The 16,504-nt window shown below is 48.3% G+C and overlaps 1 protein-coding gene across 1 annotated transcript; it reads right to left on the bottom strand.

Moving 5' to 3' along the window:
- Nucleotides 1-1,837: 1,837 nt before the first annotated feature.
- On the bottom strand, nt 1,838-7,061 carry LOC147992257 (protein STICHEL-like 4). Its single transcript, XM_087528836.1, has 6 exons — nt 5,250-7,061; nt 4,629-4,848; nt 3,955-4,476; nt 2,914-3,526; nt 2,712-2,772; nt 1,838-2,133 (listed from the first exon to the last, which is right to left on the bottom strand). Exons 1-6 carry the CDS (start codon nt 6,918-6,920, stop codon nt 2,041-2,043), a joined length of 3,180 nt encoding a protein of 1,059 aa, XP_087384962.1. The 5' UTR covers nt 6,921-7,061; the 3' UTR covers nt 1,838-2,040.
- Nucleotides 7,062-16,504: the final 9,443 nt, after the last annotated feature.

Genomic DNA, 16,504 nt, shown 5'->3' with positions numbered 1-16,504 from the left:
GATGTTAAACTGCAACCATCCTTTCAGGTGTTGGATTTTGTTTCTTTTGTGATCTAGCAGGATTTCTTTAATATGTGGTTTCATAAACTTCATCAAGTAATAACTGAGTAATAGTAATTCAGGAAACCAAAGAAAGGCAAGTCTCACGCCACTTGGTCTACATTATGAAAGCTAATAGTTGTTAGCCTTTAACTTAGACTTCAGTTAACAATGCAAAGGAGTTAAACAAGGTTCAAAGAACATTGTAGCTTCAGTCTCAGACTGAATATAAACCTGGACGTCTCGTCATAATAATAAAATAATAAAAAATCTATGACAATCTTTCAAAAGTTTAATATATTTCATTTGGTAGCAAATTTCATTTTCATTCCCAGCACTAAACCTGGCAGCTCCATGCAGACAGTCTTGGTCCGGGAGAGCTCTACCCCTTTTCGCCTCGTGTTTCAGTCAGGAAAAGCGACCAACTTGCATGAGATTGATCGAGTAGAGAAGATCCAATGGAATGTACCATCTGACTCACCAAGGGCTAACAGAAAGCATAAATCAGCTTATTCAACAGCAACAGCTCGGTTACAAACCAAGCTAGAGATGCCCAGAACAAAATCTCTTCATATCTAGCATCGGATTCATTGACGCTTCACTGCTGCAGCAAGACATACTCAGTGGTCAGTGCTACACAGCTCTAAACAAACGGTTTTCTATGCTGTAACGTTGCACCATATATACTTCGGAAAAGGCAGGTTGGGCTACGAGGACCCTGTTCCTGGAGCACATTCCAAAGGGCCCGGGGGACGATGGAGACACTGCCGGCAAGAAAGGCAGCTCCTTCTCCGGAATAGTCGATCGGGCTCGGAGCATATGCCGTCTGAAGATCCATATCCCAAGGCACATCGTGCAGTATATAAGCGAGGCCAAGAAGCAGAATGTTTTCATCGACAAGCGCAAGAACTTCAGGACATTGAGCCAGGCAGGCAGGGAGAGCAAAAGTTGGCCCATGTCCATGTGTTGCGGCGTGTGAATCCCAGGGCGCTTCTCCTTTGGCACGGCGGCCGGCATGTGTTGGTGATAGGAGGCAGGAGCTATAGCGAGGTGAGTCGAAGAAGGTCCATGCACGGAAGCTACCTAGCTAGCCTTGTTGTGCGTGCCAAAGGAGAATTGCCCTGCGATTCACCTCGGCTGCTCTGTCACTGTGATCCAACAGGTGGGCTTTACTTACAGTATGTGCTGCACAAATCATATCCTGCAATGCAGGAACCCCATCTCCTTAGCCTCCTTAATGTGGATCTTCTCGTGAAGCAGAGTAGTTTGTTAGCCCGTGTTATCTCATGGTTAAGGCCCTCACCTGTTTGTCCCGACTTAGAACTCTAAAGCAGTCCTCAACCTTCGTGACATGAAGATGGTGAGAGAACACAATATATAACACATACGGAGTAGTACATAATTAGGGATTCATATATAATGTGGTAGTAACTGCTATGCAGTGTTTGTGGCCCTTCTGACCGCAATCAATAGGGGTAACCATGACCCTCACCTAATCAGCACTATAGCCATTCCATGATGCAGTAGAAATTATCGAATCAAGTGGTAGATCTTCAGTCTTTAGCACTGTATGTGAACAAGTTTTATTTTCAGCTGCATATATACCTCCTAATCACTCAAAGATTAAATGTTGATTTATCAATGTAATTTGGTGACCAACAAAAGGACAACATGCATTTAGCACCTTGCGTGATTTGCTTTCGTTTATCTGTAATAACGGTTAAATGTTTGCTTCCGTAGTCGGTGTTGCGCAACGCCTAGCATGATAATGTTAGTACCTTGCAGGTGTGCCATGAAGTGTGGCAATGGCTTGCTGTTGGCATTTCAAACTATTTATGGGAAAAGAATGGACATGATGGAAATTTCTCATTCTTCTACATGTTAAAGTTAAACGATGTACAGAATGACCTACATTCTTACAGGTTGCTACAATTACAGAGAATCAGCCACAGAGATCAATTTAGCTCCATGAAAAATCTGGTGGGCCTCAGCGGCGGCATGTTATCTTGGAGATTTCACTGAAATGCACCTTCCACACAAGACGAGTCTTGATAGGGCTCGCGATCTTCGAGTCCTTATCTTCAATGCTGAGAGCTGCAGCGAAATGACACAATGTCGCTCAGCAAGGATGAGAAAGTAAAGCTGACAAGAAAATCATGAAGTGGAAATATTCTATCACCTTCCCTCAAAAAATTAATTCTATCACCGTTTGATCAACGAGAAATGCATGTATCCCATGACATACAGCCACTTTCCAGACAGTATTAAACTAAGATCTCACGCTGATGATGATCCTTTTACGAAGAACTCTACCGTTTCTATTTAGCACTCCCTTTGAAGCCACAGTTCACTTATTTTGTCTTTTGGAAGCATACATTCTAATATTTTCAGTGAGTCAACGGTATGAAACTATGAATGGTGATCCCAAAGGAGAATAACTCTTCAAAAAATGTTGATTTCAAGCTATCCAGGCTTGATATGTTGCAAAACATATATAACCTTGGTTACTGGCAATTGTTTCTTATATTTTATATAAATGACTACTTTTCAGCAAACAACTGTCATGCCATGTGTCTTATATGGAGCCCAAGCTTAAGTTACTTAGGGGAATGAAAAATATATAAACTACCCAAGGACTGAAGTTTTGAGTTGGTGTGATCCCAGGTCATTACCTTCCGTCTAGTAGTGCTCGAAGCTTTCCAACAAAGCAGACTCGACCTAGGCTCTAATCTCCTGCAAATAGATAAACAGTCCATAATCATATTCTAGAATCAAAAAAGGGAACTCCTCACATTTCCGTCATAATATTGCATGCTATAGTTTAAAGTAATTTGTATGAACAGATTTAATTGGTTGTGGTATGGGATTACTTACAAATTCTCTTGCTCTAACTTTTCTGTTATTGACATGCCTTTTTGTCTTGACCAGCCTCCTTGTTGAGAACAAGCTTCCGCCTTGTTAATAACATGAGCAAGAGATACCTTACCTCTTACTATATTTTTTTGTCGATCATGTTCATTTGTTCCTCCTGGAGGACGTATATTTTCTTGGTCTTGTGATGACAAAGCTGCTTCCCATACACTTCTTCTTTTATCTGAGGCAACAGCACCAGTATCTGGTTCCCCGTACCATTCCATTTCAGAAGGGCCCACTTCAATAATCTCACCTTCAGTCAATATGTGTGGATCAGATTGCATCCATCTTGTCTGATTTGAGCTAGTACCCTGGGCAACTCTGCCTTTCTGGAGCCTGCTAACTAAATTCTCACCTCCAGAAGAAACTGAACTATGTTTCGTGAAAGACCTCGTTAAAGCAATGTTGGAATAGGTATCCTCAACACCTTCTCCACCATCCTTCGATTCATATCGGATTTCAAGTATTATAGCAGAAGAAAGAACAGACTCAAATGCTTGCAAAATTTGACCCCTGGACTTTTCAGCTTTGGACTTATTCACTCGAGAACTGAACATTAACTGCACAGTTGGTGCTGCAGGAAGAAAGAACAAAATGTAAGAACATAGATTATTGAAACAATATCATTACAATGGCACAATTTAATGTTTGTTTGGTTAGTTATAATTTTCTTTATGTATTTCAGAGTTGCTTTAACACGGTTTTAAACTTGTTAGCAATCTTGAAGAACTAGCATGACATATTCCATGCCTAGAGAAGATTAACAGTGCATAGAAGCAATGTATACATCTGACCATAACCAAGATAACAAATTCCACTAAATTACATGGTTCTAATATATTATTATTGTATATATGCAGCACTGCTTGCAATTATACACTAATAGTTATTTTAGCACATTAACAATGATAAGAACAGTTTTCCATAGGCATATTCTGCAATGAAAATCTTGACAAGGTGTACAAATAATACAGGCAGAAATGGAATGAGAGGGAATCTTGCCTGTGCCAAGGCTAACAGAAATCACCCGTCCCTCTTTAGTCATCATTTTTCTCAACGAATCTGACTCGACATTTTCTAGAACAGCTTGCCAAATCATCTCGTTGTCAGTTTTGCTACATTTAGATCCTTCATTCATTCTGGTAGCACTTGTTGACAACATATGGCCATCTGGTGTATGTTCCCTGAGTCTCCTTCCACCATGGTAATTGTTTGCCGTGACATGGCTAGAACAAATCCCCAGATTAGCATTTCTTCTGTATTGCAGATTTTCTTGGTCAGATGCTCTTGATAACCCATGCGGACCAGAGTTCCTTGCTATATCACCATCAGGGTATGTAGGCAAACCCTGGTTAAAACTTGTACTTGTCGATGAACTTGGCAGTACATACTGTTTATCAGGAGCAAGCTGGAGCAGAGCAGCTGTAAGCCAGGTCATCTTATCATTAGAGACCCTCAACTGTTTTTCAGCTTCAGAGAGTGTTTTCAAGGCCTGGCGCAGTTTTTCCATATCCTCCTTTGATACTGTAATCAATGCAACAAAAATTACAATGTGAAAACAGAACATTTATAGTAGTAGACTTCCATGTAATACATGGTTCAGGGCGAATTATCCCCTACTGTAAAATCCTTTCAAAGTAATAAATAAATAGATAAAAAGGAACATTGTTGCTTACATGTTGGACGTTTGAAGAACCTTCTTCGAATTCTTTCCTGTGTGAATGTGTAGGTGCCAGCAAGGATATCAGTTATTATTGTGGCGACTTGAGACATTAGGGACAAAGGTTCAACACCTGTTTCAGTAATATCACGCAAAGCTTTCACCGTGTTTGCAGTGTCAGCAGATAGTGCCAAATCAAGCAAATTTACCAATTTATCGTCAGAAACCAAGCCAGCCTGTCAGGTAACGAAGTATTAGAAACGACGCCCAACCTAAAAAAAACTCAAAAAAAGAAACGACAATCATATCGCTACACTTAGAATGCAAGAATGTGTTATGTAGAGAGAAAAACAAGTATTTTACTAAAAGGGTGTTTGGTGCTTCCAGTTGTGACTCTTATAACTTACTGAACTCTTTTGTACAGTACGCAAAAATGGGAACACACATTGGAAGAGAAATTTGAAGTGTATGACGATGATATCGTTAATTCAGCTTCACAACATATTCCAGAGTTATATAAGCAATAACTTCCCCGGCTACAGAATTCTTTACCATTTTTATTTAGCCTGAAACTATTCAATCATCTATATTACCTAATATAGAAGTAATTCTTATGACTCATTGTTGGAAAACTTACAAGTTCTTGAACAAGTGGCATTGTAATTCTCTGCCCAAGCAAACTCAATTGATCCAAGGTCATCTCTGCATCCCTCAGTGACCCATCTGACCGGGAAGCAATAAGCTTCAAGGCATCTCTATCGACATCTAGGCCATCACTAGTACAAATCCACTGCAAAGTGTTGACAATGTCGCATTCCTTCAGTTTGGGGAAGAAGAACTTTTGGCACCTTGACATAATAATATGTGGGAGGTCGAGATTTGGGCTGATGAGAACAAAAACCACACGCCGAGGTGCACGCTCGACAACCTTCGATATGACACTCCACGTATCAGGCGGCAGTGTGTTGCAATCATCCACGATGAACACCCTGTGGTGCGCCGGTAGCGGCGAAAGCATCACATTGTCAAGGATATCCACAATGCTGTCCAGGTCAATGTTACCAACAGGCCCAATCTCCACCAAACTTCTACTCTTTCCCAGATTGTGCGCGATACAAGACGCGCATGTGTCGCAAGGCTTGGGGTGTTCAGGAGAATGGCAGTTCAGCGCCTTGGCGAACACCCGAGCACACGATGTTTTGCCTGTACCGTGCGGCCCATAGAAGACATAGACGGACCCGATCTTCCTCTTGAGAATGGCATTGGACAGCGCCTGCACAACCAAGCTCTGCCCAACAACGTCCTTGAAAGTCCTGGGTGCATACTTCTGAGTGAGGCTCCGGTGCCGGCCACGCTGCGAGCCCCGCGACTTCTGCCCCGAGCGCGCCTCGGACATGAGGTCGGAATCCAGCTCGCTGCTCTGATTGGAGAAAATCCCGAGCTCCCCAGAGAAGCTCCTGGAAATGGCGCGGATGCCATTCCGCGCGCCCTCGGCGAGCAGCGGCAGTGAGTCGGAGTCGGAGCTGGTGGAGGACGTCAGCCTCGCCGTCACCGGGAAGTGCGGGTGCGAACGCGACCCGTCCGCGTAGGCACCGCAGGAGGTGGCGGCCAAGGACCTCCGCGCCGCGGCCGCCGACTTGGGGTCGGACAGGCCGCAGGAGAGGCTCCGGCCGGCCATGTCGAGGATGGACTTGCTGCGGTGGTGGAGGCGCGACCAGTTCCAGGGGATGCCGCAGACGTTGCGCGAGTCCTGCGACGCCTGGGGCCGCGGGCGCGGCTGCAGCCCCTCGCTGTCGTCGCTGCCCGCGCCGGCGCCGAAGAAGTACCTGTTGCCGCAGACGGCCTCCTGGGAGCTGGAGTTGGCGGAGAAGGCGCCAGCGCGATCCAGACCGCCGGCGTCCGCGGCAGCGGGCGCGGCGCGGCGGCCGGCCCCGCGCCTGAACCGGCGGCGCGGGCGGCGGGCGCTGGGGCGCGGGTCCTCCGCGAGCTGGTCAAGGAGGGTCTTGAGCGCGCCGCGGCCTGGGGCGGGGGCGGGGGGGTCGTCCTCGGGGGGCTCGGCGGCGACGCGGGAGGAGGAGTCGACGGAGCGGCGGGTGGAGGGGTCCCGGAGCGAGCGGGAGCGCTGCATCGCGAGGAGGTCCCGCATGAGCGACGCGGAGGACTCGGGGGGGCTGCGCCGCCGGCCGGACGCGCTGCCGTGGCCGTGCGCGTGGTGGTGGCGCAGGTGGATGCAGTTGGTGAGGTGCGCGTGGCCGCGGAGGTGCTCCCCGCTGCTGCCGCCCGCCGCGCTTTCCGGCGGGGCCGGCATTGCGCTGGCTGATCCGGCCGCGACGGGCTCTCCGGCTAAATCATCGGGGCTAGCCGCCCGGGAGATTCGCGTCGTCTCACGGCTGTTGACTGGAGTCGTGGGAGCGGGAGAAAGGGGGGAGGGCCGCGTGCGGAGACTGGCTGTGACACTTCTTTCCTTTCTAGTACTCCTACCTTCGCGTGTCTCATTTCAACATGATTATTTTTATTTGCATTATTTTCTAAGTACAAGATATTTTTTAAAAAAAACTTTTCATAGTCAATCATGACACTACAGATAACAATAAAGGATAGAGTAATAAAAATTACAACCACGTTCATGAACCATCTAATGACAACTATATTATGGTTACTTTGGCACAACATTTGGTCGGAGTTTTGGGAAGGATATAGTGAGTTTTTTTAAAAAAAACAGGCTTTCAATACTTTTATGTATTTGGCACAAAGAAATATGGAAGTTTCATAAATAGTTGTAACTTCAATAATATATGGTCGTTCGAATTATTTTGAAAAGAAATACCAACCTCTTTCTAGACCAAACTGAGGAAAGTTGTAATTTTATAAACCGAATTCATTAGCTATGCAACGATTACTCGAGCTTCAAATTACTCCACTATATGTGGATGGAGGGAGTACTATGGTTCTGAAAAAACAGACGACGGACTAATCCTAAAAGTCTAGACAGGTTGGAAAAGATATTACACCAAGCTAAGGGCATATGTTGGGATGTGTGGCCCTCCAAACTAAGAACGATCGTTGAGGAAAGTAAAGGCAAATGCACAACCATTAATGTCAAAAGAAGGATTGATGTTGAAGGATTAAGCTCTTGTCTACTTCGGTGGGGCTGACTGTGATGTTGTCCCAGCCATCAGTGACCCCCTTTGTCCCATCGCTCTAGATTGAAAGGTGTCGCACCAAGTTGATAGAGAGAAGCTAACATGAGAGCTCGGATAGGAAGCTCGTAGCACACCCAACATGAAAAGAGACGTCAACAAAGAGAATCGGAATGGAACCTCGCAAACCACACCTCGAGGAACACCATTATCGTCCAACCACCAGCACACGCCCTTGACCAGCCAACATGAGCCTAAGCCTCCAAAGACGACGTTTTGAAGAAGGAAATGACGCCAAAGCATCGCAACACTCATGTCTGGCAAGTCGGGCCCGGGGTTTTCACTAGACACCAAAGGAGGAAGGGGTTTTGATCCAGGGCAGTGCATCCATGAGAAGTGTTGCGTGCATGACTTCACCGTTGTTGCCACCGACAAACGACAGGCGTGGTTTTCGCCCAACCTCCGACAAACAACATGCCCCAAGATTTTATCGTTGTCACCACCGACAATCGACGGGCGTCCAACCTCCGGACATAACAAATGGCTCTTCTCTCATTTTTAGTTTTTTATGGTGTTCAAAAACCCCGATACTTCAAGTGTAAATATTTAGAAATCCAATATCGTTTTTGTGTGTGAAAGAATTTTAAAAAAAAGAGACCAACCCAAGAACGAACCCTCATTGGCATTTTTTTTATAGAAGAAACTCCACAAGCACCACGCGTCCAAGCCGGGACTTGAACTCGGGTGGGCTGGCAGCAAACTCAGCTGCCCAGTCGCCCCGTCCTCATGTGGAAGAGTTTGTATTGCTCATCAACCAGGGTACGATTTGCTCTGCAAAGATCCTCCACGTCGGTTGATCTAACAAGGGGCATGATCTGCCATACAGGGTTTTTCTTTTCTGTGAAAAATATGTACAGTGCTGCCATACAAGTCGACGGTGCTTTCCTCTCTCGCGTTTTCAGGTGACACGCCACGCCTTCCCATCCATGGCGCCATGGACCTTGCGGAACCTGTTGTCTATCCGTGAATTTTGTCTTTTTAGTCAGTGAAAACGGAAATGAAAAGCATGTAACGGAACAGATTTTAAAAGCCTACGAGCACGGCCTACTTCCAGTCTTCAGACTTACTTTGTCTCATGCGGCACTTTTCCGTGCCAGACCTTTAGCACTTTATTATCAGTTTATCACTCCCCTCGCATGGCATGATATGATAGGGACGGTCGAAATTGTGGTTTAGTGAAAGCCCGAAACCGTAAGGTGATTTTCAGCCGACATAATACTGGAGTAGTTTACTCGAAGTCTGCGGGATGAAGCTTTCAGTCCGCGATCTTAGCGCGGAAAGATAAGCACGAGCGATAATGATGTTTCATACCAGTAGTAAGAACGAACTATTTTTTTACGGGAAGAGCGCACTTTTTTGGTGACAGGTTTGCTGCGCTCTCTTGTAATCACTACACTTGTTTGGAGTAAAACAGACGAACCAGACGGCTCGGCGCACGGGCGCAAATAGACTTTTCTTCGTTTTGTGTCTGCTTTTGACCCATCTCGGCCCAAGTTTGCGTCGCTTTTGGGGTGAAACGGACAGCGCGCGGACGCGCGGGCCGTCTGCGCGTGTCCTCCCCTGACCCGCCCGTCGGTGGCACAGGAGCGTCTTTTTCTGTCCACCCCCTCCCTTCCTCCCGCCGCACGCCCTCCATTCTTCTCCACTCTTCCCCACTCTCCCCTCGCCGCCGCCGCTGCTGCTGCCATTGTAGCTGTGCAGCTCGGACGCGCGCTCGCCCAGCCCCTTTCCCTCGGCGCCACCGAACTACCCAATCACGGACACCTGTTTTGCGCACCCGCCGGCCGAATTTGGGGCGGATCCGGTCGGTCTTGAGCTCGCCCGGCTGTGGGAGGCCGCGCCACGCCATGGACTGGCCGGGCACCGGGCCGGAAGGCCATATGCAAGCAGTGGCTCCTCCTCTAACCGCTCGGATCTACACCGTTGGTGGTCCGCCGGCAGATACACGAATGGCGGTCGGCCGGGCTCGGTGCTAGCCCAAAAGCTCGTCGGCGCACCGTTGTCGCTCATTAAGTGCGACCATTGCCTAAAGAAGGTCGTGCGCCGCGTGTCTACAATGCCGGAACATCCCGGATGGGTGTTCATCAAGTGCTTAAACGATGGGGTATGTGCTTTTTTTTTTAGCTTCGGTTTGTGTTTTAGATTTGACTAGTTGTGCTAACTTCAAATTTTGTTGTGTAGAATGAATGCAAGTTTTGGTATTGAGATGAAGAGTACATCAATATATTGATAGAACGCAATTTAGTAGATGTTCGTGCACTTTTAGCTAGCATAGAGGCTGTAGATGAGACAAGTGCACTTGTTGCTAGATTAGAGGCTAGATACGAGACTAACGTGAGGAAGCAACCTCTATTTTTTTAGACTTGAAGAAGAAAGAAACACGCAAGATGGAGGCGGCTCCTCCGCAGATCAATAATGAATGCATCGAGAAGGCACTAATTCAACTTACAAGAGCAGTTATGAAAGTTGGATATCTTCTCAAATGTATTCTTGTGGTTCTTTTTTTTTTGTCTTGCTTTTCTAGTCAAAATTTGGTGATGTATTTCTATTTATCAAGAATGAATGATGAAGAAAAATTTAAGGGCTTGCATAGAAAAAGTAACGTGGATAGGATGCGGCCAGGATGGGTCCGCGTGTTAAGCGCATGGCCACCGCATTTCAGAACACGCCCAAACATGACCTCATCTTCTTATCCAAACGAACAAAATTTGATTAAAATGGACATCTGTTTAGGGTCGTGCGGTGGAGTTGGGCTGATGCGCATGGCCATGGCCCCGGCAATCTCAAAAAGATAGTATACCGTACTACCGCTAGCCCTACCCCTACCCCTACCACCGTCACGTCGCGTACAGTGCACGTACTGTTTTGTGCGGGCCGGCGGGCGGGCGACACGAAGTGCCACATCCATTCGTCGTATCCCGCCCACATGTTGGCCCCGTCCTGGACGGACACCAGTGGCACGGCCTAGGGCGCGCTGAATGATCGATCGCTGCCCGTCCGATTGAACGCTTGGAGCCAGTGCCCGCTCTATGGCTCCCGTACGTGCCGCACTGTTTTGAGGGGCCGAAGCAGGGCCCCGCGTTTAATCTTGGCGAAAAATGATTTGGGTTGGCGCGCCGCACCGGAGAGATCGCGACCGGACCGGAGAAGAAAGCCCACGTGTCGGGGGTGCGACCCGGGCCCGAACGGCTAGTTGGCGCCGAACATCGCTAGACCCACACACACGCGCGGGATGTGGCCCAGACAAACCTCTGATTGGACCGATAATCGTAGGATCTTTACTTCGCTAGGTAGGGTGACTGTATTTAGTCATTTAGTTTTTACGTGATTGTGTTGTGTCTCGTCGACCGAAAGCTCATGGAACCACGGCGTACGTACTAGTAGATGCTACGTTGTTCACAGCACGACGGTACGTGGTTCATGTAAGCTGTAATAATGCATGGGTGCATGTGATCAGCAGGTGCGGCACGGACGGAGTGAAAACCTGCAAGATAAGCCACATCACGATGTTTTTCACGACGTTAATTCGTCTTTGGCCCTGTTTGGATCCCTAAATTAAGAGTTAGTTTTAGTTAGTTGGCGCTTAAATAACTCAAAAGTATTCTAACATGATGGATTAGTTGGATCTAACCCACCTTAAAAAATTAGCCCACACTAGAGAAGCTTATTTGGGTTAGTTCTTCTGGGCCCACTACAAAAAATAGTAAAAAAGTTACCTCTCTCATCCAAACAGGGTTTAAAGTAATTAAATGATTGAGAAAAAATATTTATTGTCAATCTAACCCTATCATCCAAACAGCTCTTTGGTTAGAGTTAGTTCAGGGTTAGAATCTAACTCTAACCTCTAACTGAGTTGGAGTATCCAAACAGGACTTTTGACTAACACGTAGTAGTAAAAAAAAGTCTCACCTGTCATCGAGCTGAGGTAAAGCATTCTTCGTGGGTACATCATTCCGGGTGCCCGTAGCAGCGCTGCATTTTGAAGTCACGGGCACGAAAGAAGCACGAACGGTTCGGGTTTTCTGGCATTTCTGCCCAGGTCTGCGCCTGGTGAAGCCAGAGCGCGTTCTCCCTCCCTCCATCGCCGTTCGAAACGGAAAGCCGAGGAGAGGAAAAAAGATTCACGTGGGAGCCTGGGAGACATGCTAGCACTACGTGTACTGTGCAAAAGTGCAGAGTCAGAGGACGGCAGTACGTGTCGTCAGTTATCCGGCAGTCAAAACCCTACGGAGCGTGCGCATGACTCAAATCCAGCTGCGCAGCGAAGGCCGGCCCAAGGAGTGAACACCACTCAACTTCAAGCAGTTCGTAGTACAGTACGTACGTCAGTACGTGTGAAGCAATAGTTACCGGCTCTGCACTCTACTGCTAGTAGTAGTAGTAATTCCTTACGCTAATCAGCTGGCAGCGATCAGGAGGAGCAGCGGCTGGCATCGATATATACGTGGTTTGTAACTTTGTGCCCGTCTCATTTGGACCTCTCGCGCCCCGGCGTCTGTCATGGGCACGAGTGACAGTGTGATCTGTGATAGGTTCTGCTGCACTTGCTAGATTCCATCTACAGACAAAATGACAGGTTACGTCCTAAGCCCGAGCAGAGCTGCCTAGCTAGCTAGTAGAAGTAGTACCAGTACGAGTCTCCTGCGGCCTAATCTCGCGCTGACACGACCAACAGCTATCACTATGGCTCTGTGCTCTTGTGCTCTGTTTGGATACTCTAACACAGTTAGAGTTAAAATTATTTTTTAACCCAAATAAGCACCTCTTCATCGGGATAGTTAGATTAGATGAAACTAACCCACTCTAACCCTTCCTGTTTGAATACTTTTGGATTGTTTAAACCTTCAACTAACCCAAATTAGCTCTAACTCCATGATCCAAACAGGACCTATAGTTTGATTCAAGAAGTTCTTTCGCAAAAAAGGAAGAAAACAAAACTGATTCAAAAAGCTATGCAGTGCTCCTACCAAAACTGAAAAACGGTGATTTTGAAAAAGTCGTGCTGATAAACTTACCCCGGAAGCTCTAGACGGATGCAAAAGATACTAATAGTGCCATGCCTATCCATTTCTTTTTTCGTTTTCCTTTGAGTGTCCATCAATTCCTTTTCGTAGTACTCCCTTCTTTCCGGTTTGTAAGGCTCAATTTAAAAATCTCACCAACCAGAGTAGATGATGAATGGAGGAATATTTTTTGTAGTTTACAAAAGCATCCAATTAATGCTCTTATTTTCCTCAAAAAATTATGTTTACGAATGCATTAATTGCAATGCATGCATACATAAAGTGCATTCATTGGTCAGTTTTCTCTTAATACTTGCATGCAATGATTTAATGCACCTTGAAGTCTGAACATGTGATGGGGAACAACCAAATTAAGCCTTGTAAAATAAAAAATCAAAATTTTGAGATAAGTCCTATAAACCGAAAAGAAGGGAGTATCATGCATCTTGCGAAAATTGCTTGTATCCGTCGTCTTTTTGTCACGGAAAACGGAAATAAAAGCATGCAACGGATTCGTCTTTTTGTCAGGAAGAAGGTGCTCGCTGATTAATGCCACACCTACAAACACGGCCCACACCTCTGCTGGTCTTTGCCTACTTGATTGTTTTGTCCCTTGCAGGCATGCAGCCATGCTGCGCTTTTCCGTACTTAGCACTTGCCCATTTATTACTCCCCCCTCGCATGATACGATAGTGATGGTTGAAATTGTGGTTTACTGAAAGTCTGAAAGAGAGAATCAGGCGATATGTTTTTATACTGTATGTATGAGCACACTTTGGGAGAGACGTCCCGAAATGAATAACCATCATGGCTTGCTCGGAGGTTTTCAGTCCACGATCTTAATCAGCACGGAAACTTGGTGCGAGAGCTGGTGTATTTCCATTCCAAGAGTTCTTTCCAAATGTTGCATCCCAAGAGAAAGAGTACGCCCTTTTTTTTTTGACATGAAAGAGTACGCCCTTTGGTGACAGCGCTGGCTGCACTCTCTTGCAGTACTCGTACTAATCACTACACTCCACAACTTAACTAATGCTTGATTAGCTGCCCCTACCACTATCACGTCGCGTACAGTGCACGTACCACTGTGTGTGCGTGCGACACGAAGCGCCACATCGGTTCGTCGTATCGTATCACGCCCACATGTTTGTTCCCCGTCTAGGGCGGGGCACGAGCGCGCGCACCGTGGTGCACAGTTTTGCTTCATTATCTTGGCAGAATGATTTGGGTTGGCGCGCCGCACCGGACGAGCTCGGAGATGGCGACCGGACCAGGAGGACGGGCCCCAACGGTTACTAGGCGCCGAAATCGCTTGACCCGCCGGCCCAGAGAGACAAGCAAGCCTTTGATTGGACTGATACGGCCGATCCATTTTGTTCGTTTGGGTTATCCGGATGTAAAACTTGCTCAACGAGGCGATTTAAACGGACGTCCATGTCCGCTGCTGTCCGTTGTCGACCCAAACTTGACCCAAATCTGAGAACAAATGGGTATAAAGCGGACACAAACGGACGCTCTCGTCCACCGCTCTCGTCCGCTCGTGTCCGCTCCTGATCCCACCTACGAGTGACTACCCACGAGCTGGCGTCTACCTCCACCCCTGGCGCGTCCACATGCGCCTCATACGCCTCGCAACTCCCCGCGCTCGCCGTCATGAGCCGCGCCACCTCGCTCCACCTCTTCCTCGCCCGCCTCGCCATTCGCCCCAGCTCGTCGCGTTGCCCGCTCCGCCCGCCGCGCACCCCAGCTCGCCTCGTTGCTCCCCGCACGCGTCGCGCGCCCCGCCGCTCGCTCCGCCCGCCGCGTGCCCCAGCTCGCCTCGCTGCTCCCCGCGCGCTCCGCAGCTCGCCTCGTCGTTCGCCCCAACTCGTCGCGCGCCCCAGTTCGCGTCGCTGGTGCCCGCCCGCGTCGCGCGCCCCGCAGGTCGCCCCGCCCGCCTCGTGCGCCTCGTTGTTCGCCCCGCCCGCCTTGCGCGCCCCGCAGCTCGCCGGCGCGAGAGGGAGCGGCGGGGCTCGATGGCGCGAGGGGGAGCGGCGGGGCCCGACAGTGCGAGGGGGAGAGAGGGGCGGCGGAAGAAGGTGTCGGCCGGCACAGAGGAGGCGGGGCCGCTTGATGTATCTGCTGTCCGCTCTGTCCGCTTTTGGGCTCTCCCGTTGGATGCCCGCAGTGTCCGCCCCGCGTCCGTTTGGCGGACATGAGACCCAAACGGACAAAAACCGGACAAAATCCGTGTCCGTTTGGGTCCCTACGTTGGAGTTGCTCTAATCGCTGGATCTTTGCTTTCGCCCCGATCTATGAGTTAGAGTTAGTTTGGACTTAACTAAGCCAAAAAATATCCAAACAGAAAGGTTAGTTTGGGTTAGATGCATCTAACCTATTTTAAAAGTGTAACTCACCTAAGAGGTGCTTATTTGGGTTAGTTCTTCTTGGGATCATTAGGAAACACTTTTTTCTCTCGCTCTTCCTGTAGCAGATCCCTCCCCATTTCCTCGAAGCTTCACGTCCTCTCCCTCCCTCCCTCTCGCACTGCCCGTGAAAGCATCTCACCGTATCTGCGCTCCACTTAACCCTGCCATCCAAACACCTCTCTAGTTAGAGTTAGTTCAGGGTTAGAATCTAACTCTACAAACAGGGCCTTTGCTTCACTAGCTAGGATGACTGTCGTCGACCGAAAGCTGAGAACGAGACTGGTTTTCGAAGCATGAAACGACGGACGTACGAAATGCTACGCCGCTTACGTTGGTCGTTGTCGTGGTTCCAAGTCTGACAATAGTGTAGGGGGGTAAGTATGGAGAGGCAAGATCTTAGCTATGGAGAAGTTGTAAACACGCAAGGTTTACGAGTTCAGGCCCTTCTCGGAGGAAGTAATAGCCCTACGTCTCGGAGCCCGGAGGCGGTCGACTGGATTATGCGTGTATGAATTACAGGGGTGCGAACCCTTTACACTGAGGAGGGGGGTGGCTTATATAGAATCCGCCAGACCCCTCCGGCCCTCAGTTATGCAGGGTTTTAAGTACATTAAGGTCGGGCGTTACTGGTAACGCCCCTAATAAAGTGCTATGATGACCATAAAAGCTACTTAATGACCGACCGTTAGCGTGCAGAGTGACTTTAGGTCTCCTGGCCGTCGGGTGGTTGGATCTTGGTCGAGTGGTTGCTTCTTGGTCGAGTGTCTTCGAGTCCGTCGAGTGAAACACCGCCAAGTCGATTGAAATGTGATTTCTTCTGGAGGTGTCCTTGGGTAGGTCAGTTTGGACAGGTCCATGGCCCTACCCTAGGTACATAGCTTCATCATTAGCCCCCGAATGGATCGAGGTTTGAGTGGGAAAGGGTTTGAGCACATCTCCGACTCATTTTTCATGTCGTGAACATACCTTGTTTCGGATCAATGGACCAGAGTGATGACAAAAACTTTCTTTCCAGTCGCCTTGACCCATTCTTAGGTTTTGTCGAGTGAGTTCTTATACTTGAAGAGTTCTGAGTGACGGTGTGGAGGAGATCTTCGGTCCGACGAGTTGTTCTGCAGCCCGCGGATTTCGTGGGATCCAAATTTCGGGAAGCGCGTGGGATGGGAGAGGCCGCAGTAAACGGATGGGATAGCGCGGTGTCGCCTCGATCCCCGTGCCACCTTTTTCGCCACGTATTGCGCGCGCGATCGCCAGGGATTTGGCAGGGCCGTCCGGGCCTACCAG

The sequence above is a fragment of the Triticum urartu genome, chromosome 1A (assembly GCF_056163025.1).
Source record: "Triticum urartu cultivar PI428250 chromosome 1A, HENAU_Tu73, whole genome shotgun sequence".
Taxonomy (NCBI): Eukaryota; Viridiplantae; Streptophyta; class Magnoliopsida; order Poales; family Poaceae; genus Triticum; species Triticum urartu.
Note: the sequence above shows the minus strand (reverse complement) of the source record. Positions and strands in the feature narration are given on the sequence as shown.